The sequence below is a fragment of the Tiliqua scincoides genome, chromosome 1 (assembly GCF_035046505.1).
Source record: "Tiliqua scincoides isolate rTilSci1 chromosome 1, rTilSci1.hap2, whole genome shotgun sequence".
In the NCBI taxonomy this organism is placed as follows: Eukaryota; Metazoa; Chordata; class Lepidosauria; order Squamata; family Scincidae; genus Tiliqua; species Tiliqua scincoides.
In genome coordinates this window covers 140,239,351-140,261,310 of record NC_089821.1, presented here as the reverse complement: position 1 = coordinate 140,261,310, position 21,960 = coordinate 140,239,351, and the positions used below count along the sequence as shown (strand labels likewise).

Genomic DNA, 21,960 nt, shown 5'->3' with positions numbered 1-21,960 from the left:
AGCCTACATTTAAGTTACCTAGAAGAATTTGACTGAACATTGTGGAAACATGCTGGATATTTATGGGTGCTTTTTCTGCTAAGTCTGTTGTGAAAGTTAGTGTTGATTTGCTGAAGGTGCAGCCTCTTACTCAAGTGTAAGGACCAGGATTCCTGGGATAAACTAGCAACAGAGAATATATTTCTAGCTTGACACATTTACAGCCCAATCCTAACCTGTGCCAGAAGAGCTAGGCCACATGGCCTCCACTGTATTCCACACAGGTTAGGCGCAGACCAGAGGTCACCTCAGGGTAAGGAGATTCCCCACCCCCACCCCACCTACCTCTTTCCTGGCACAAATCCAAGCAACCATGCAGGGCTGCCAGGCAGAGGGCTGAGCTATGGCAAACATCATCACTGCCGCTCGCGGGGGGGGGGGGTGCAGGCTCAGTGCAATCTCACGATTGCACTCATAGGTAGAAGTGTTAGTTTCCAATAAGATAGGATAGCAGCCCAAGTCTTACTGAACTTATTGAGCTTAGTTTTGAGTAAGTTTCACACATCTCATAGGGAATTTTTATTTGCTGTGATCACTGCAAGCCAGGCCACAACTTTTGCCACTTGTTCAGGGTTTTGTGCGCTATGCTCTTGAGTAGCTTCCCAGCTCCCTCTGCTGGGCATTATTAGTCTGTATCCAATTTAGTCAAGCAATTTCTTTGCACATCCAGCCAAGTTTAGACATTTTCTATCCTTGTGGTGCTTTATCTCCCCCCCTTCTTACTCCTTGCTTGCTTGTTCCCAAGTATTTCGGTGACTTCTCACAGCTGATCACTCATGGATACTACTGAGATTTTATTTTTAATAAGAACTTCTGGGGTTCTGTGCTCTCCTAGGAGGAGTGGTCCCCCCCAGCTCCCCTGTGCCTGATCACTTTAGCCTGGGATGGTGGCAGCAGACAGAATTACGATTCCCCAATTCATTTGGCTGCTGGCCCCCCAAAAAGGAAAAGCAAAGAGTGCATGCATGTCAAACCACTACCCCTACTCCCCTTGAACAGCCTGTATTCTGACTGCTTCCCCTTAGACATTTCCCAGACAAGAAAATAAATGGCAAAACATCCCCCATCTCTTTTGTTTCATTACAGGAAGAGGTTGGGAATGTAACAAGAGGCTGCTGACTACTCAGAATGCATCTGTTCCATCCTTTGAGATATTAATGTCTACTTTACAGATGCCCTAAATCATTAGTGTTAATACTATCACAATTACATTCAGGTAAATGCATAACCTATCAGGTATTCAATTTCCTTTCCCTAGTTATGATCTTTCAAACCACCATGCATCCAGCATTGCTTTATTTTTGATTTCACAAAACAGTTTTCTGGTGAAGATTGCATTCTGTGTACTTAAAAGAAAAGTTCACAGAACAATGACACAAAAACTACAGATACAGGAGAGTTTACTCAACATTTAATGTAATTTCTAATGAGATTTCTTTCGAGTCAGTGATGATCAATACATATTACATTCATTATACCCATGATTGCAGAATGGGTTTTGGCGTAACACAAGCTGATAGATTGCAAACCTTTCTGTCACAGAGGCAAAGAAGTCATGTGTGCTAAGATGTGGAAGAAGCAAAGTAGAAACAGATCAAGAAGATTTGGTCAGTCTGCAAACTACTATTGAAATCTGTTGTGCAATTATCTCATTACTAAGGGCACTCAATATAGGCACAGATGTACCACAAAGCATACAATAAATTGGACTGTCACAAGAGAATAATGGACTGACACAGTATAGCATGTGATGTTGGATTCAGAGACGACTTTTAGACTCCTCAATATTTAAACAGCCTCTGACATCCTGATGATTATCTAGTCATGCAGAGGTCAGAAACTCCACAGCCATCTCCTTTTCTTCTCTCAGTTCTTTAGCAGTCAAATCCATCTTCTCACGGGAAAAATCATTTATAGGAAGGCCTTCAACAAGCTTCCATGTTTTACCCTGTGCAGAATACAGTGACAAAACCAGATTAAAGTTATATCATACTTTAACTTTAATAGATGATAAACTCTGCAATATTACTGAATATAAATACAGTGTAATGACTAGGCCTTAAGCTAGTCTCTTCACACTAACATTTTGAAATTTTATTTAAACAGGCAACACATGTCAATACCACAGACTTTATGGAACTAGAATTTGAATGAAGGCACAGAAGTGCCTTTCTATTCACACAAATCAAGCATAGGATATAATCCATTGTTTCTACAGAATTTTTATTTTGCAGCATACTTTACTATCATCTTTTAGCCTGCTTTGTTTCATTCTGCAGTCCTTCATTCATTGGCATCCTTCAGTCTTGGGATACTAAGGTATCGCGCTCTGAAAAGTGCTTCTGGAACAGCGTCTGGTGTGGCTGAAGAGGCCAATTCGGGAGTGACAATCCCTTCCACACTGGGAGCAAATGTAGTCTGTCCCTGGTCTGTCTCCCTGGCTATAGGCCTTCCTTCTTTGCCTCTTTGCCTCAGTCTGTTAGGCAAGTGTCTCTTCAAACTGGGAGAGAACATGCTGCACAGCCTGCCTCCAAGCGCGATGCTCAGAGGCCAGGGTTTCCCACCTGTTGAGGTCCACTCCTAAGATCCCTCTTGCAGATGTCCTTGTATCGCAGCTGTGGTCTACCTGTAGGACCCTTTCCCTGCATGAGTTCTCCATAGAGGAGATCCTTTGGGAACCGGCCATCACCCATTCTCACAACACGACCAAGTCAACACAGGTGTCTGTTTCAGCAGTGCATACATGCTAGGGATTCCAGCTCGTTCCAAGACTGTGTTGTTTGGAACTTTGTCCTGCCAGGTGATGCCGAGGATACGTTGGAGGCAAAGCATGTGGAAAGTGTTCAGTTTCCTCTCCTGTTGTGAGCAAAGAGTCCATGACTCGCTGCAGTACAGAAGTGTATTCAAGACGCAAGCTCTGTAGACCTGGATCTTGGTATGTTCCGTCAGCTTCTTGTTGGACCAGACTCTCTTTGTGAGTCTGGAAAATGTGGTAGCTGCTTTACCCATGTGTTTGTTTAGCTGCTTTACCATGTGTTTGTTTATCGAGAGAGAGTGTCGGATATCATTGAGCCAAAGTACACAAAGTCATGGACAACCTCCAGTTCATGCACAGGGATTGTAAAGCAGGGAGGTGAGTCCACATCCTGAACCATGACCTGTGTTTTCTTCAGGCTGATCGTCAGTCCAAAGTCTTGGCAGGCCTTGCTAAAATGATCCATGAGCTGCTGAATATCTTTGGCAGAGTGGGTGGTGACTGCTGCATCGTCAGCAAAGAGGAAGTCACGTGGACATTTTAGCTGGACTTTGGACTTTGCTCTCAGAATGGAGAGGTTGAAGAGCTTTCCATCTGATCTGGACCAGAGATAGATGCCTTCTGTTGCAGTTCCAAAGGCCTGCTTCAGCAGGACAGCGAAGAAAATCCCAAACAAGGTTGGCGCAAGAACACAGCCCTGCTTCACTCCACTTTGGATGTCAAAGGGGTCTGATGTGGAGCCATCAGAGACTACAGTGCCCTTCATGTCCTTGTGGAAAGACCTGATGATGCTGAGTAGCCTGGGTGGACATCCGATCTTGGGCAGAATCTTGAAGAGGCCGTCCCTGTTGACTAGGTCGAAAGCCTTCGTGAGATTTATGAAGGCTATAAACAGTGGCTGTCGTTCTCTGCATTTCTCCTGCAGCTCTCAATAAGGGACAATACCATATCAGTGGTGGACCTGTTGGCTAGGAATCTGCACTGCAATTCTGGATAGATGCTCTCTGCAAGTACCTGGAGCCTCTTTAGTGCAACTCGGGCAAAAGAGCTTTCCTACAACGCTAAGGAGAGATGCTGCGGTAGTTATTGTAGTCACCCCTGTCGCCTTTGTTCTTGTACAGCGTGACAATGTTTACATCCCTCATGTCCTGTGGTACTCCACCTTCTCTCTAGCAGAGACAGAGGATTTCATGCAGCTCAGTGACAATGATCTCTTTGCAGCACTTTAGGACCTCAGCAGGGATGCTGTCCTTACCAGGTGCCCTGTCAGAGGCAAGGGAGTCCAGGGCCACGTGAAGTTCTTCTAGGGTTGGTTCACTGTCAAGCTCCTCCAACACAGGCAGGCACTCGATGTTGTTCAGCACTTCTTCGGTAACTACATTCTCTCTGGAATACAGCTCAGAGTAGTGCTGCACCCAGAATAGTGCTGCAGTCCTTAAGAGTTTAGCTTACTCAAAGCAGACAACCAGGCACTGATGTTTTGTTATAAAACCCTGAAGTAACAAATTCTGTCTAAGCTCAGAGAAAAACACTGAAAGTTTCAAAGCAAACCATATTCATATTTATCAGTACTGCAGTCAGGAAAGATAAACTTTACATAGCATCATCTAAAGGAATGTTTCAGAAACTGCATAAATTCCTTGTGTACCTTTATTACAACAGGAAATGAATAGATCAGATCCTCAGGAATGCCATATGAATTTCCATCAGAAATGACTCCCATGGAAACAAATTCATCCTTTAAACAGAATAAAAGTAATTAGTGCGTTTCTAGCCCCAGTTAAGTAATTCACATCATAATGTGTAAAAATATATTTCAGAAGGAAGGTTTAGCATCTTGCTAAGTTTCAGTGCATTAACAGATTAAGGGCCCAATCCTATCCAATTTTCCAGTGCCCGTGGTGCTGTGCCTATGGGGTATGCACTGCTTCCTGTGTTGGGGATGCAGTCACAGAGGCCTCCTTAAGGTTTGGGAACATTTGTTCCCTTACCCCAGGGCTGCATTGCACTGGGGCTGGAAATCTGGATAGGAATGGGATGTAAATCATTAGTTTTTTCTGTACACATCAGTTTATCATTTTTGTATCCTGCTCTTTTGCCCACAAGACCATAAACAAAGAGCAGAAGCCATAAAATTATTAGTTGGTGATCAGCTCCATTCCCAATGTATTTTAAGTGAACACTGAACAGCTATAACAAGGCCAACATTTTCATGAGACATGGCAATACTTACTGCTGGAGTGCCAAACCAGATGTCCCTCACATGATCACAGATAGCTTTGGCTGCTGACATTGCACTTGATAGCTTCCTGGCCTTGATAACAGCTGCACCCCGCTGCTGAACAGTCTGTAGTATTGACAGATGGAAATTACTGCACTATTCGTCATTTTTACCGACTCATGTAATAACTGAATGCATTTAGGAAGTCCAGCAAAATAGAGTAGTTATGCCACCTAGTTGTGAAAACAAGTGAAGAAACCTCAAAGGGGCACGGAAAATTTTACTGAGCTAGTGACTCTTAATCATGGGTAGCAATTAAGCCAAATAACTCACTCTGATGTACTGGGCTCAGGCAGTACACCTTTGAGTGTACTCTTTGTTTCTACATCAATGTCACCCTTCCAGTTGTAGGCAAAATTCTATCAGTGTAGCTTGGACGGTTTTAAGGAAAATTGTAATATATACAGTTTGTGGAGCTCCATGAAAGTGCCATGGTGTTCCACGAAATACTGCAAGCCATACACTGTTGGTCATCTCAGTTATCTGGTCTGCTCCCAGGCACCTGGAGATTATGCCATGAGATCATTCTGGAAATCCCATGTTACATATTATAAGATAAGTCAGGTAAGTGAAAACAGAAGATGTTGAAGGTTCTATGTTCCCTGCTCCATTCAAACAGAAATTACCACCAGGAATCTTTTCAAAGGGTACGCTGCATAAGGGGGAAGGAGGAGTAAGAAATACCAGAATCAAAACCCTGGCTGGTCAAAACCCTGAAACCCAGCTTCCCAACTGCCACAAGATAATTCATCTCATAACAAGGTAACATAGAGTGTGCAGAAGTGCTTATAAAACAATGATTTTTTTAAAAGTTCTATACAACATTTTTCTAGAAGAACTATTTGGCAGAGAAAAGGCCAAGATGGCAATAGCAAAGCTTGTATTGCTATTTTCATTGCCACAGTCCTTCTGGAATGCCAGGGGTGGGAGCCCTACTATTCTACTCCTGGCCTCATCAGGCCTCCCAGCTACAGATCTTTCCCGTTTTACACAACACCTCAAATAAAAGTAATTTGGTTCTAACTGGTTATGTAACTGCACCCATTTTGAGTGTTCTACAGGATACCACAAAGTGCCCTGTACACAATCAGCGTCATTTAAGCATTAGTATTTCACTAATGATTATTTGAGTAAAGAAGTTTTTATACAATCAAATTATTTATCTGGCAAACAAATAGATTTTCTGCCATCTGATTGGATGAAGCATTCCTTTGCTTAAATTACATATTAAAATTCTACAGTGTGCTGGCACAAACACACTCTTCTTCACAAAAAGGTGTCACTGAAACCTCTCACTCTGGAACATTAACTGTTCTCAATATGGAGTTACAATGTCCTTACAATCACCACCCCCACCACGAACTATATTCAAAACCACAACTCACTGAAATGAAGTCACCCTTCAGCCAGTTGTCATCTTTCACAGCTTCGTACACACCAACTTCTTTTCCTTGCACCTTCACCTTGGCATGATTAACATCTGGATACTGAGTAGAGGAGTGATTCCCCCAGATGATGCAATTTTTTACATCATTGGCAGTCACACCAACTCTCAGAGCAATCTGGTTGAAATCAGAAGGAGAAGAATGCCATCAGTAGCTTGGCAATTTCAAGTATTCATATTGAATTTTTAATCAGTATTCTCCGCTTTCAAGAAATCAGTATACATTAGAGAAGGCAGAGTGACTTCTGAAACACAAAATGTCTACCTGGGATTTAGCTCTGTTGTGGTCCAGGCGAGTTAGGCAGCTGAAGTTCTCTTTGGGTATGGACGGAGCAGACTTTGAAGCCGTCAGGCAGTTGGTATTTGCTGGATTGCCCACCACAATAACCTGAGGCATAAAAAGTATAGTATTTACCATAAACCTGTTGAGTGATGAACCAACTAGAGCCAGATACCAATTTAACTGGTATTATTATTATTAACTATTTATATACCGCTTTTCAACTAAAGGTTCACAAAGTGGTTTACAGAGAAAAATCAAATAACTAATGGCTCCCTGTCCGAAAAGGTCTCACAATCTTTTGGTGTTCTTGAGTTGACTGGTACTTTCTCCCATGTAAGTGTGCACAGGAATCTAGCCCGAGTCATTTTTTATTGAAAGCGTGTTTCTAGCAATGTACAGGTTTCTCACAGCAGAGGGATTATCTCAAGGTTTGTCTTACTGACTATGTATCTTTCCAGCAAGTGACATGGTGATGATAGATTCTTTGCTGCTTCTGTTCTGAGGTTGCAAAGCAGATGAGGCAACTCAATGTGAAATATGAGGTTTTTTTCCCCCCTCAAGCTGTGCACAGGGTCAAACTGGTGTTACTGAAGGAATAGGTGGCCAGCTAACCACAGGGTGAGCCAACGTTCACAGGGTACTCAGGAATCAAAGAGGCACCCCTTCTTTGCAGGATGTGGAAAAGCTAGACCTGTGTGCTCAGTAAAAAAAAATGTTTTTTGGGGGAGTTTTCTTGCATGAGGCCAATTTTTGAGTATGGTTTACATAAGGATCTATAGGTTAGCATCATGGACATTACTAAAAAAACACTGTATCTAGCTTAAGTTAGATGTGATAAAGCAAAGTTGCTGTTTGAGGTATATGGAAACCCCATGAATTTTTTCGGCAGGCATTTACCTTATTCTAGAGGCCTCCTGAAAATGTGGCAGTGTTGCACAAACATGACTTTGGAAGTATATGGGTTAAATAGGTTAAAAGGCAAGTTACCAAAACTTCAATAGTGCTACCTTTTTGAAATATTGAAGTGTCAACTGAAAAATTTAACTGGGTTGAATGAAAAGCTGTCTACAAATATTTTGTTTTTCATACCATATGGCTGCGGCATAGCAGAGCCAAAGAAGTACTGTAGACTCTTGCTTTTCAGTCAGCAATTACAATAAGAACCACAGAAATAGTCATCAATAGTTTAGGCCCAGAAGTAAATAGATCTTGATCAGTTCTTCACCCTTTTTTCAGATCTTTGAGAAAAGACTAAAAACTGGATGAAACCAAATAATATGCTGTATGGCACATCACACATCTTCACCTTGAACTGAAACGAAGTCGATTTCCTAAACTAGTTAATATTAATATTTGTTATTATACAACTAGTGTTCAATATTCTAGAAAATAAATATGTATTTAAAAAATGGCCTTCTAAGAGTCAAGGTGCTCCAAATTTGAAAGGCCACTTAAAGAGATGTCAAATTTGTTTCAGTAGCAATACCTTGCCCTTATATAGCACTTTCAGTGTTCAGAGTGCTTCAGATACATTATCACAGTAATTCTTACAATAATCATGTAAAACAGAGCACTGTTATTGTCCTCATATTGCTGGAGAAGGTAGTGGACAGGGGGTTGGGCAGCTGAGAGGCTTGTATAAGGTTGCTTAGTATGTTTGTGGCCAAGAGGAGAGTTGAACTGGCAATCTCTGCATCACAGCCCATTATGTTGTTACTGAGCCACACCAGCTGGATTTACCTTAACAGACTTCTTTGCATACTTGTCCAATGCTGCTCCCTGGGACTTAAAAATTTTCACATTTGCCTTCAGCAGATCTTTTCGTTCCATGCCTTCTTTCCTTGGCATAGAGCCAACCAGAATGGCTACATCAATGTTTGCAAATGCAACATCTTCTTTGTCAGTTGCAATGATCTCTTAAGAACAGATGGAGAAGAAGAAGTAAACAGTTGTGTTTGAAAGACAAACAGCAACATTCAAATAGGTAAAAAAAATACTGAGGAACTAATCCTATTTGAACACAGCGATGGTCAAAATCTGTGTATATCAAAAAGCCTGATGGTATGTTCTTAAAATGTAAATAGTATAATTTATATTCATGTGTCAATTTTTTTCCCCCTCTAGACAGGCAGTTGCACCTATCAAATGTCAGGTTATGAGAACCGCCACATCATAGCTTCCATTATCTGAGCTTTTTAAAAATATGTTTACACAACAGAACACAAAACATAGTGGGTTGGATCCTAACAGCTATGGAGAGATTTTTATCTTTCGTCCCTTCTATGCACCATATCCTCCTGATCCAGTGTGTACCCCAACCCCTAAAAGTCAATATTCAAGTTATGGAAGGAGCGGTTATGTTGTAGAGGGTTCAGGAAGTTTGCTTCTGTCAGTTTCTTTCCACTTGCATTCCTGGAGATACTGGATTGGACCTTCTTTTCTCCCAACTTCTTTCAAGAATAATGAAATAATAATTTAGCAGTCAGTTGATTAGTTTAACTCAACCAAGAACAGAAATCTTCACCACCAAAATTAACTGCACTACAGTAAAACCAAATTCACTGAATCCACATAAGTCATGCTTTTACTCATTAACCCAGAGGTTCTCAAACTGGGGCATCATGATGCCCCAGCCTGTGGACCTCTAGCCCCTTTAAGGGGCAGGGGGAATCACGCTGCTGTTGGGGGGACACCAGGGGCTTTCCTTTACTTACAAGAAGCTGCAGCAGCCTGCCGGGGGTGGGGGGATCCCTGAAGAAGCCTCTGCAGGACTCCCCAAGGCATGAAGAATGTAAAAACAACAGTTGCGACCCAGTTGCGGTTTTGTGACTGCAAACTGGAAGTAGATCATAATAATTATTTTTATGTTCTTCATATCTTGGGGAGCCCCATGGAGGCTTCTGCAGGGCTCCCCAAACCCCTGGCAGGCTGCTGCAGCTTCTTGTAAGTAAAGGAAAGCCTCTGGTCACCCCAACAGCTGCATGATCCTGGAGATCGTGTTGCTGCATTCCCCCCTCCCCCACCGCAAGAATTCAGGAGTTTTATTCCTGAGGAGTTTGAGAACCCCTGCATTAACCCTTTTGCTGACACTATTTGTTCACACAGCAAAATGTGTACATAAACTGCTCAGCTAATTCCCTCCAATGCAGCCATGCCTTCTACTTCTCTTCCGCACTACAGGCTGAAGTTCCACAGATTGCCTCAGCTCTTATTTTAAAAGCTGGTATGTAGTGGCTTGTGCAACATGATATCTCTTCAAGTTTACAAAATGTTTCTCAGTATTGGTCCCAGTATACCTGCCTACCATGCTGCAAAACTGGCATTAATGTGTCTCTTTGCTGGCCCAGTAGACTACATGATTCAAATGTGAATCTTTGCAAACACAGCACTTCTCAAAATCATAAGATAATTTTGTCACCTCTTAAAAGCGGAAGAGCACAGTCTTGCAATTCCATAAGTACACCATCCAACGCTGTCATCATGGGAGTGATATCCAACAAAACGAGAATAAGCGGCTGCAAGACAATAAAATTGTGTAAAGCACTGTTTCTCAAACTGTGGGTCGAGACCTGGCCCACTAGCTGGGTCACAAACCAATTTCAGGTGGGTCCCCATTCATTTTAATATTTTATTTTTAATATCTTACATCTGATTGTACCAGGGAATATGACTGCGTTTGGGGAAATGTTACAGATCTGTTCTTTGAACAGGCTACTATGTATATGTGTATAACAATGATAGTCAATGGGGCTTACTCAAGGGTAAGTGTGGGTAGGATTGCAGCCTAGGATTGTTAAAATTCTTCCTGCTTGATGACACCACTTCCAATGGGTCCTGACAGATTCTAAAAGCTTTCTACCTCATTCTAAAAAGTGGTTCCTGGTGCTAAAAGCTTGAAAACCACTGGTGTAAAGGACTTAGTTCAGCAACTACTTGGCAGGATCAGACAGATGAGATTCCTTCTTAAATGGTAGAACACACTCATGATGTACTAATATATATGAGACTAATCTAATACTGTACTTTAGGTTCTATACCAGAAATGTATGCTGCAGACTGTAGAGTGACATAACTTCTCATTTCTCCATTATGCAAACTCATTTCTCCTTCTACAAGTTAGCCTTTCTAAGAAATCCAAGTTATCCTCCAAGATTTGGAGGTGTCTTAATTTTTTTATTTTGAGGCATAATACCTTGGCAGAGCCAACCTTTAAGCTCCTAGTTACTGTTTATGCTATAATTCCTTTAACCCATTACCTGATCTTTGCCAAAGACATCACCCTTAGCGATGCTGTAGAGCAGGGAATATGCAATCTGTCCAGCTGCCCCAGTCACTAGTACTTTGATTGGTTCAGCCTGCAAAGGAAACAAAAAATATTTGCAGATTTCAATAAACAGCACTGTTAAAACATTTAGAAAGCTGTTACTGTTGAATGAATATTTAGACAGATTAGTGTATTGAATTTGGCAGGAAGGTCATTATTAAGATCCAGTTCCCAGTTAACTAGACAAATTCGACTGACTTCCAGCAGGGACTCAACAAGGTAGCCAGTAAGTCATTATAATTCAGTTATTTGCTAACCAACTTTGAACTTTACCATTCCACTTATGATTTTAAAAGTACAGCGTGCTTTATTTAGTATATACTGATTCCCTAGACATCAAAACTCTATACTAGACACAACATATTCTATACCTTAAAAGAGACTTCAGGAACTACAGTATTTTGGAAGCAGATATGATAGTTCAGGGGTCTGCAAACTGTGGCCTGGGGGCCACATCCAGCCCACCACAAGCTTTTATCCAGCACACAACAACTTGGTTTTTTGGTCAGAGTATTTGCTAATGTTTAACATTTTTACTCATTATATATCATTTCTCAGTTTCAGCACAACATTGTTCCTTTGTAATTGTCACATTTTTCTTTTGTTCTCAATCATATCATGCTGACTACAAAAAAACTCCAAGTAAATCTTACTCGTTCATTTAAATTTCATTCATTTATAAAACTTATTTTTTTTTACAGCCCACTACGTGTAAAATATACAATGTGGCCCTCATACTGAAAAATTTGGAGATCTCTGTGTTGAGAGATAACCTAATATTGCATTTACATATGTGATATTAACAAAGCCAGGGCTGTTGAGTCCCTGCACAAAACCTCCGACCTCACTCAAAATTGCTTCAGACTCTGGCTCCACAGGCTTGCTTAGGGTTGTGGAATCAAGAGTCAGAATTGTGGGGTTGGAAGCAGTTTTGAGTGGAATTGGCGGTTTTGTGTACCAACTCCACAGTCCTGGAAAAAACAAGGTAATAAGTATACTTTTAAAAATCACCCCAGCATGGCATCTTGTCCTTTGGTTTGAGCTGGTGTCACCTCTGTATTTTTTTTTAAAGATTGTGAGCCTTTGGGAACAGGTAATCATTTATTGATTTATTTTACTATGTACTGCTTTGTGAACTACTCCTGTTAAAAAGCAGTATAGCGAATAAATATTCTTAATAATCCTGATATCCAGAAATGACTGGAACAGACTACAGGTATTTCAAACAGAAGACAGTGTCTTTTTTTAAAGATTGTGAGCCCTTTCGGGACACGGAACAATTTATTGTAGTCTATAAACCACTTTGAAAACTTTGTTAAAAAAGGAATATTATTATTAAGAATATTTATATACTACTTTTAACATGATCTGAGGATTGTTTTCTTTAATAAAAAAGGTTGTTAGTTCCACTCATTTAAATAAAGATACCTGAAAGCATTTTATTTGATTAAATCAATACAAAATGATGCAGGCCCTCCTTTACAGCTACTTTGCTGATTCAAATCAAGATTAAACACACTCAAGCTACAGCAGCTAGACTAAAAAGAGAATTAAAAAGACCTCTTTACAAGTTTTTTTTTTTAAACCTGCTGATTACATTATTCTCGATCCAATACTTTCACATAGCCAAGGAATCTCGGCCAGCCTTCGCAAGCTTTGCAAGTTATATAATACTGGTTAACAGATGTTTGAAGATATTAGCTACAACTTTCTTCACAATTTTCTTTCAATAGCAACTGTAAGTAGCTGGATATCCACCATCAAACAGTATTCATCTAAACCAGGAGTGTCCAAAGTTTTTGGCAGGAGGGTCACATCATCTCTCTGACACCGTGTCGGGAATAATTAATTTATTTTTAAAAAATATAAGAAAAAAAGAATTAATTTACATTTAAAATTTGAATACATTTACATAAATATACATAAATGAAAGATTAACTTATATGAATGAAGGTCTTGCAATAGCTCAAGACCTATAAAAGGCCTTGCACAAAGCAAGGCTGGCCTTTCCTTTGCTGCTGCTACTGCATCACAGATAGCAAGCAGTGGAGGGAGCCCTCATCCCACAGCTCACGCGAGAGGACAAACAGTCGATTTCACCTGAGAGCAGCTGCGTTGGGCCAGTGCAGGCTCCAACAAATCTCCGGAGGGCCAGAGGCTCATTGGAGACTGGGGGCTCCCTGAGGGCCACATTGAGAGGCCTCGAGGGCTATGTGTTCATCAAAACACATAGATGAACAGGCCTTGCTGAGGGAGAATCAGCATGGCTTCTGTAAGGGTAAGTCTTGCCTCACGAACCTAATAGAATTCTTTGAAAAGGTCAACAGGCATGTGGATGTGGGAGAACCCGTGGACATTATATATCTGGACTTTCAGAAGGCGTTCGACACAGTCCCTCACCAAAGGCTACTGAAAAAACTCCACAGTCAGGGAATTAGAGGAGAATTCAGTTCTCGTGGATTGAGAACTGGCTGGAGGCCAGGAAGCAGAGAGTGGGTGTCAATGGGCAATTTTCACAATGGAGAGGAGTGAAAAGCGGTGTGCCCCAAGGATCTGTCCTGGGACCGGTGCTTTTCAACCTCTTCATAAATGACCTGGAGACAGGGTTGAGCAGTGAGGTTGCAGTTTGCGGACGACACCAAACTTTTCCGAGTGGTGAAGACCAGAAGTGATTGTGAGGAGTTCCAGAAGGATCTCTCCAGACTGGCAGAATGGGCAACAAAATGGCAGATGCGCTTCAATGTCAGTAAGTGTAAAGTCATGCACATTGGGGCAAAAAATCAAAACTTTAGATATAGGCTGATGGGTTCTGAGCTGTCTGTGACAGATCAGGAGAGAGATCTTGGGGTGGTGGTGGACAGGTCGATGAAAGTGTCGACCCAATGTGCGGCGGCAGTGAAGAAGGCCAATTCTATGCTTGGGATCATTAGGAAAAGTATTGAGAACAAAATGGCTAACATTATAATGCCGTTGTACAAATCTATGGTAAGGCCACACCTGGAGTATTGTGTCCAGTTCTGGTTGCCGCATCCCAGAAAAGACATAGTGGAAATGGAATAGGTGCAGAAGAGAGCGACTAAGATGATTACGGGGCTGGGGCACCTTCCTTATGAGGAAAGACTATGGCGTTTGGGGCTCTTCAGCCTCGAAAAAAGACGCCTGAGGGGGAACATGATTGAGACATACAAAATTATGCAGGGGATGGACAGAGTGGATAGGGAGATGCTCTTTACACTCTCACATAACACCAGAACCAGGGCACATCCACTAAAATTGAGTGTTGGGAGAGTTAGGACAGACAAAAGAAAATATTTCTTTACTCAGTGTGTAGTTGGTCTGTGGAACTCTTTGCCACAGGATGTGGTGATGGCGACTGGCCTGGACGCCTTTAAAAGGCGATTGGACAAGTTTCTGGAAGAAAAATCCATTACGGGGTACAAGCCATGATGTGTATGCGCAACCTCCTGATTTTAGAAATGGGTTATGTCAGAATGCCAGATGCAAGGGAGGGCACCAGGATGAGGTCTCTTGTTATCTGGTGTGCTCCTTGGGGCATTTGGTGGGCCGCTGTGAGATACAGGAAGCTGGACTAGATGGGCCTATGGCCTGATCCAGTGGGGCTGTTCTTACGTTCTTAGGGCCGGGGTTTGGGCATCCCTGATCTAAACTGGAGAAATATAATTCCCTATATACATTATGATTCACTATGAATAAAATCTACACTTTGTAAAAGTCGTTATAAGATTGTGTGTCTCACATGTGATGGATTTTACCTATTTATTTAAAGGTCTTTCCTTTATTTATAGACTTTTCTTCTGCCTTTCCTATCCCAATGGAAATGCCCAAGAATTAATAATTCTGAGTGGATGGAAAGGTTTACAGAGGGCTGTTATTGCTAATATTATGGACTGTAGAGCAACAGACTGCAGGTAGAGCCCTACCTGACGGATTGCGTTCTAAGTGTTTCTTCATACAAGAGAGAGCAAGCAAACAGTATGCCAGGGAAGCGGCTTGGCTAGAACACTGGCCTAGACTTTCCTCCAATAGCTAGCAAGCTAAATACAGGAATGTGTTGTAGGCAGGAGCATTCAATCACACGAGCCCCCACCTGCATCTTGGAATGGTACAGCCTAGACACAGATTAATCACCTCAGTGGGAACTATGACTTGCAAGGACAGGAATCGGGCTATAGCGTACATAACCTTTCAGAGACCTGATTAGGCTTGATGCCTGGACACAGGTGGTGCTGCCAAGTCAGGCAAGGTCTCTAGCAGCCTCATTTTCTTCACTTCTTCTAGTTGGCACTTTTGTCTGAGTACTGTTCAGTACTGCTAGCATTAATTCTGTGTTCAGTACCCATGCCATATAAATGCATACCAAAGAATTATATAGATGTTCACTGTACTTGAAGTAATGCCTGTGAAATAGTACACCTCTAAGGGAAAAAGCTTTAGAGGATCATAATTATAGGGCTAAAACAAAAAAGACAAGCATGATAAAAGCAGAAAAGAATGTGCACTGGGCAGGCTAACAGATTTATCTCCAGAATTCCAGTATTAGAACAATTACCCATGAAACACCAAAAAGGTGGCATTTCTGGACTAATGGCAAAGCCAGCTTCAATGTTTACGCATGATCTGAAACGTTTTTGTCATTTGTTTTATGCACACTGCATTTTTGTCTGCCATTATAAGAACATCAAGATACTATATTATCTTGCTAACCATTACACAGTTAATAACACTACAAAGAGCTTTACTCTCTTCTTTGCATAAGAAACAAACACAGTAAATATAAAACTTCCTAAAGTATAATGGGTGATAAATCAAGCATGGGGGAATCAAAGTGATGAATCAAGTAGACAGGTCTTCCCAAATTCATTTTGTCTGAATGGTTATGAGCTGCACTTTAAAATATACTGTGGGGTCTATTTAAGGGAGTGCTCCTACAAGTAACTGTAATTTTTAAATCAGTCATCTGCTTCCTTCACTGGACTGCAGCACAAGGCTTTCACAGTCCAACAGCACAGAGGTGACCTCTAATCACACAAATTCCAAAGGACAGATATACAACAGTTTCCATTTACAGTGACATAATCTGAAACAGGAATGTTTGGTATGCCGATTACCAAGACACAGTGTACAACACAGAACCAAGAAGAGCATACAGAACAAGAAAATGCTAGGCAAAAGTCAGAGGGAAAACAGGGGTATCTTCCTTTATGTTTCCCTATTATACTTTGCAGAGAATCTGCAGGAAATTAGAGATATGGATTATAAACATACAGTTCATTATTCCAGTACCCATAAATGCTAAGTGTGCTTAGTACAGTACTGCCATGAGCCTTTCCTGCAAAGACTATTGGGTAAAATTGCACTTAATTCTGATAGCATACTAGTGATTCAGGGAGAAGATGAATCTTATGCTTTTTTGCATTTGAGACTTGGCTTTTGTTGGGATATACTGTATTCAATACTGGTGAATGTGGGTGCAAAATGAAAGTAACTGGATTTGGTTTTCCCAGTTGAACTGGTGGTAACACCAGAGGATGAAAACAAGCTTTCCTGGTTTTTGTGACCCAACGTCTTCTTGCCTTATGGACAGAACCTGCACACACACCATCTCTCCTGTAACTGAACCTTTTCTTTTTTAAAACAGATTTTATGTTTGCATCATTTTGAATTCATTGAGACACTTTTATTACCCCAAACCATTACTTTCTTAGACTATGCCCGGCTTGGAAGCAATTCACATGAAAAAACAAAATGCTGTAAGCTGCTCTGAGTCAATGGGATAAAAGCAGGATACAAGTTTAATAAATAAATAGTGGAAGGAAATTTGTGGGCAGAAAGAAGAAACTCCACATCTCATAGAAACAGACTGCTAGCTTTATAGTACACATTTCTTTTTTTTATCAAGCTATGATAGATATATTAAATATAATGAAAAGCACAGGATGGCCTTTTAAACTATTTTGGAGATTGCAGTTGGTATAGCATGCACTAGCTTGATTACTGTGAATAAAGAATTCAGCCCCCAGGAATATACCATGCCAAAGTGTACGCTTTGTTCTCCTTAACAGCAAGACTGATTAGATCTACATTTTCACTATGAACAAAAAGTGGTTCACAGTTCATATCTAGACACACAACCAACACTGTTGTATCACAGCTGTTTGATGGCAGCTAGCGACTGAAGGATGCTATTGTTTTCTGAACTTCACCTGTTTTGTCCAATTTTGCTTGAGCCAAATCTTATCCTGATGCTGAAGTGGTTACAAGTCTTGTAGAAAGACAAGAAGTGTACAAGTCTTGTAGAAAGTTTCTTGTAGAAACTACGAACTGGCCAAGTATGTGCCAATATATAAACAGTGATGTACTGTACATTCTCACAGGATCTACTTTAATCACTGAAACATATAGAAGTGTACTATACAAGTACAGTATTTTAGCTCAGATACAAGAAAATATTGATTTCTGCATTTTGAAACATCTTGGAGTTTATTTCTTTCTTGCGAAATTTGCAGTTGTGTTGGGCAGAGAAGAGCTTTAAGATAGTTACTTTGAGGAGAGGCCAGAGATAACAGTGGTAACTGTGCTAAGTACTCCTAACTCCTGACCAGGCCCAGCCCAAGGCAAATCACACCTGAGGTGCACAAATTCACCACTTCCACTAGCAAGGAGGTAGGGAAGCTGGTTGTGTGGGTTTTTGGGATGTGTGTGTGTGTGTGTGTGTGTCTGTGTGTGCATGCATGCACTGGCAGAATCCACTTCCCTCACTCTTTCCTCCTATAGTCCCTTAAACAAAACAAATAATGCAGAATGTCCTTGGTGCAGCAGGATGGAGCAATGACTGTTGCACAGATTGGAGGGGCTTTGTCTGGAGGGAGGTGGCAGCAGACTTGGAATTAAATGCATTCTAAGTCTGCTCACTGTTCCCCACAACCCACCACCTGACACATCACATCATTTATTATTTAATTCACACCATTAAACTGACCTTCCTCCAAGGATCTCAGGGTGGTGTACATAGTTCCTTCCCTCCTTATGCCCTCACAACAAACTTGTGGGGTAGGTGAGGATGCGCGAGAGAGTGACTGACCCAAAGTCACCCAGGAAGCTTTGTGGCTGAGCAGGGATTTAAACCTAGAACTTCCAGGTCTAAGCCCAATTCCTGAACCACTACACTATCCTAGGTCTCATTTGTGTCATGCCCCTGCTTCTGACTATCACAACCAGCATCCAAAGAATCTGCTACCAATGCTTTTTCACTTTTCTTCTTCTGCAGCCATATGCACTTGAAGCTTACTTAAAAATTGAGAGTATGAAATCTCACAATTCAATCTCACATAGCTTCATTAGATGACACAATCTGAAGTTAATAATAATAATAATAATAATAAAACTTTATTTTTATCCCGCCCTTCTCCCTAACGGGACCCAGTTAGGTGTGGAGGGGGTAAATTGGCAGTTTTCCAAAGTCTAGCTGGAAAAGCAAATCCTTACAATGCGAGAACTCTTATGAATAATCTTTCAGCAACTGCATTAGTACAGAAACCCAGAGGATCAGATTCTTAAGAAGAGCAGATTCTTAAGAAGAGCACATTCTTAAGAAGATTCTTATCCCGAGCATGTCATTGGCCTTCTTCACAACAGCGGCACACTGGATGGCCACTTTCATCAACACTGTCTGCCATGATCCTAAGATCTCTCTCCTGATCTGTCACACGGAACATAGAAACCATTAGCTTTAACCATTAGTTTGCAACTCAAGCTGGTATGCGGGAAAATATCACTTTGCTAGGATTATCAGAGAGGAAAAGCAATGGCATCATTATCAACATTCTAATGAAAACAGCAGTGTTTCATGCCAGCTGTTTCCCCATAATCTCCAGCACACCACATAATACAGAGGATGTCAGAGCATGGGGCATATAATCCAGAAATAGTATAAAAGGTAATACCTTTTTTCCAGCATCTTATATTTCAGCCTTATAAACCCACCTATATTTTGAAAGAATGCTTAACACACAACACTGCAGATAAACCTTGCCTGTTAGCCATTAGAAACTTATACAGAACATGAGACAAAGGCATGTCTTATTGGGCATTCTTCTCTGCTCCTTCCAAAGAAGATGTATCTATATGGCCACAGACAGTACTTTTAATTAGAAAGACATTTGCTAATGATTTATAACCTCATATATTTGTCAATCCCTGATCAAGATGCATCTTTCACTGAAGATTTTCAAAACTCTGGACTATAGTCACAAATAGAATTTGAGAATCTGAATCAAGGCTACTGGAAGAGCACCTTGAAAGTCACATGAGACACTCCAGCAGTACCAAGAATCACACACTGCAGCAATTGCAAAGTTCAAAAGGATAAAAGGGACATTGTCCTCTAGGCCTAGCAGTTCCTTCTGCAGCTGTCTCTTCAAGTGCCACATCCAAATGTCCTAGTGGCTAATCATCACCTGTAAGTGCCACTGCAGACTTCCTATTTCTCCCTTCAACTTGCACAGGCAATGAAGGAGAAGGAGAAAAAAGTGACACACTAGTCTAATTTTTAGGAAAATCATCCTGCACAACAAAAGAAAGGGGGGGGAGGTGCTGCATAGGCCTGCCTCCTCTCCCTCCCCTACTATTATAGACACATAAGGTAAAAACAAGTATCCTCACCCAACAAAAATTTCAATTTTTTGCAATGTTATTCTGCCACCTGCAATAAGAAGGAGTAACAAAAAGCCTTCTATCACTCAAAAGATACCTCCTCTTGCTCCTCAACTCTAGCCTGGCTCAGAACCCCATGCCACTGCCTGATCTTGAAGGGATCTTGAATGCAAATCCCCTTCAAAGTCCTTATAAGCTGGGAACAAGTTTCTGCTCAAGGAATTCTGAACCTTTTCTCCCTCTCAAAGGAGGGCAACTGTGGTTCGCCTTAACCACTATCAAAAGCAGACAAAGTGTTTTGGCCCTCAGAAGCCCCTGAGAAGACTCCTGCAGATGCAGAAAATCTTAACCCCCACTGTTTCCACAGACTTGCTTATACGGCCCCTCGCAAACTAGCCACAGGGACGAATCTCACTGACAAAACCAGGTCTCCACTTCCTTTCACATTCTGGCTGTGAGTCACTTTGTTCTTTCAGCCCCCAACCTGTCTCCAGGAAAGGCAGGAGGATAAATCAGGATGGTGTAGTGGTTTAGGAGGTGGACTTAGACCCGGAAGATTCAGGTTTGAATCCCCCCTCAGCCACAAAGCTTCCTGGGTGATCTTGGGCCAGTCACTTTCTCTCAGCCTCACCTACCTCACAGGGTTGTTGTGAGGACAACAGGAGGGGAGTAGCTGTGTACACCGCCCTGAGCTCTTTGGAGGAAGGGTGGTATAAAAATGTGAAAAATAAAACAATCCAGAGCTCCTACTAGTTTTAAGACACATACACTAGGGCCAGTGGTTCCACACATTTTCTCACATGCATACCCCTTGGCAGCCCATTTCCATAAATTGTACCCCTCGTATTAGCCCTGCAAGGCATTCTAATACACACCAGGGACATGGTGGGTGGGGAGGCAGGTAAGGCAGAGCCTCCCCACTGGAGTCCTTCCAAAAACACCACTGTCATGTGAGGCACCCACGCACACACAACCCACATGCAGAGTGAGGAAGGGAGTGCACTTCACAGAGTGTGTGGGTTTGTGGGTTCTTCATACAGTGGCTGCGCTTTCCTGCCTCCCCACCCACAGCACGTCCCTGATACAGACCTGATTTTTCCACCACTATTCAATTGTTTCTCAAGTACCCGTAAAGGTACTCCTAGGGGAGTAAGAACCCCTGGCAAGCGCCCCTGGGGGGTAAGTACCACAGGCTAGGAACCACTGCACTAGGAATTATTCCCCCCTTCTCATACGGGCCCCGCTCCCGAGTCCGTGGCCCAGGAGCTCTGCAGACCCCTCTGCAGCAGCCCGCAAAAACGCTCTGGGAACGAGGGGGGAGCAGGTCACCCCGACCCCGTAGAGAAGAGCCAGCAGCACATGTTCCCACTGACCATGGCGAGCACAGCAGGGACGAGCAGCGATCCAGCCCCGGAGGTCACCTCTAAGCGCAGTCACCGCTACAGCAGAGACAGCGGTGCTCCGAAGGTAGTCAAAAGGGGGTAGGGGAACCCGCCTCCTCTCGCTCTGCCTCCTGGGAGCTGTAGTTCGTCGCTTTCAGAGAGACACACGACGTCGGATTCATGGAAACTACAACTCCCGGCACGCACCGAACAAGGCCACGCCCACAGCATTGATGGACAGGGCCGCGAGCCCCCCGGACTCGGCTTTCGCGCGTGCGCGTTTCATTATGCTAAGGATGAGGGAGGAGAAACAACCGAAGCGGGGGGGGTGTCAATGCGCTTGTCTTGACGCATGCGGAGATAGAACCCTCAGCCGGTTGTTTTATGGCCGAAATAGAGCTCGCTGCGCACGCGCAAGCGGATGTGGCTCAAGAGCGGGCGCGAATTGTGAGTCTATTTTGACTTACGTCTATGTATTGGGGAATGTGGAGAGAGTAAACGACCAGACTGAGACACAGCTCGAACTTCGGTCAAAAATCGAATTCCCTCCCCGGCTATTAGGGCACGGTGTGGGGCCGCTCTATCCTTCGGAACCTTTATGATGAAGTCCTGCACGGCTAGCCGTGAAAGTCACCCGTCGAAAGTTCTAGTCCACAGCGCCGTTGTTAGCTTTTTGGGCTTTGCGCATGCGCATATGGATCTTTGAGGGGCGGACCAATCACGCTTCCCCCTCGCCACGACCCAACCGCCGCTCGCTGGTTGCTAGGTGACGAAGGGAA

At 42.4% G+C, this 21,960-nt stretch overlaps 1 protein-coding gene across 1 annotated transcript; it reads right to left on the bottom strand.

Moving 5' to 3' along the window:
• Window positions 1-1,428: 1,428 nt before the first annotated feature.
• On the bottom strand, window positions 1,429-21,280 carry MDH1 (malate dehydrogenase 1). Its single transcript, XM_066638812.1, has 9 exons — window positions 21,173-21,280; window positions 11,059-11,157; window positions 10,221-10,317; window positions 8,543-8,718; window positions 6,785-6,907; window positions 6,461-6,637; window positions 5,028-5,141; window positions 4,443-4,532; window positions 1,429-1,987 (listed from the first exon to the last, which is right to left on the bottom strand). The coding sequence occupies exons 1-9, from the start codon at window positions 21,173-21,175 to the stop codon at window positions 1,862-1,864; spliced, it is 1,005 nt and encodes a 334-aa protein (XP_066494909.1). The 5' UTR covers window positions 21,176-21,280; the 3' UTR covers window positions 1,429-1,861.
• Window positions 21,281-21,960: the final 680 nt, after the last annotated feature.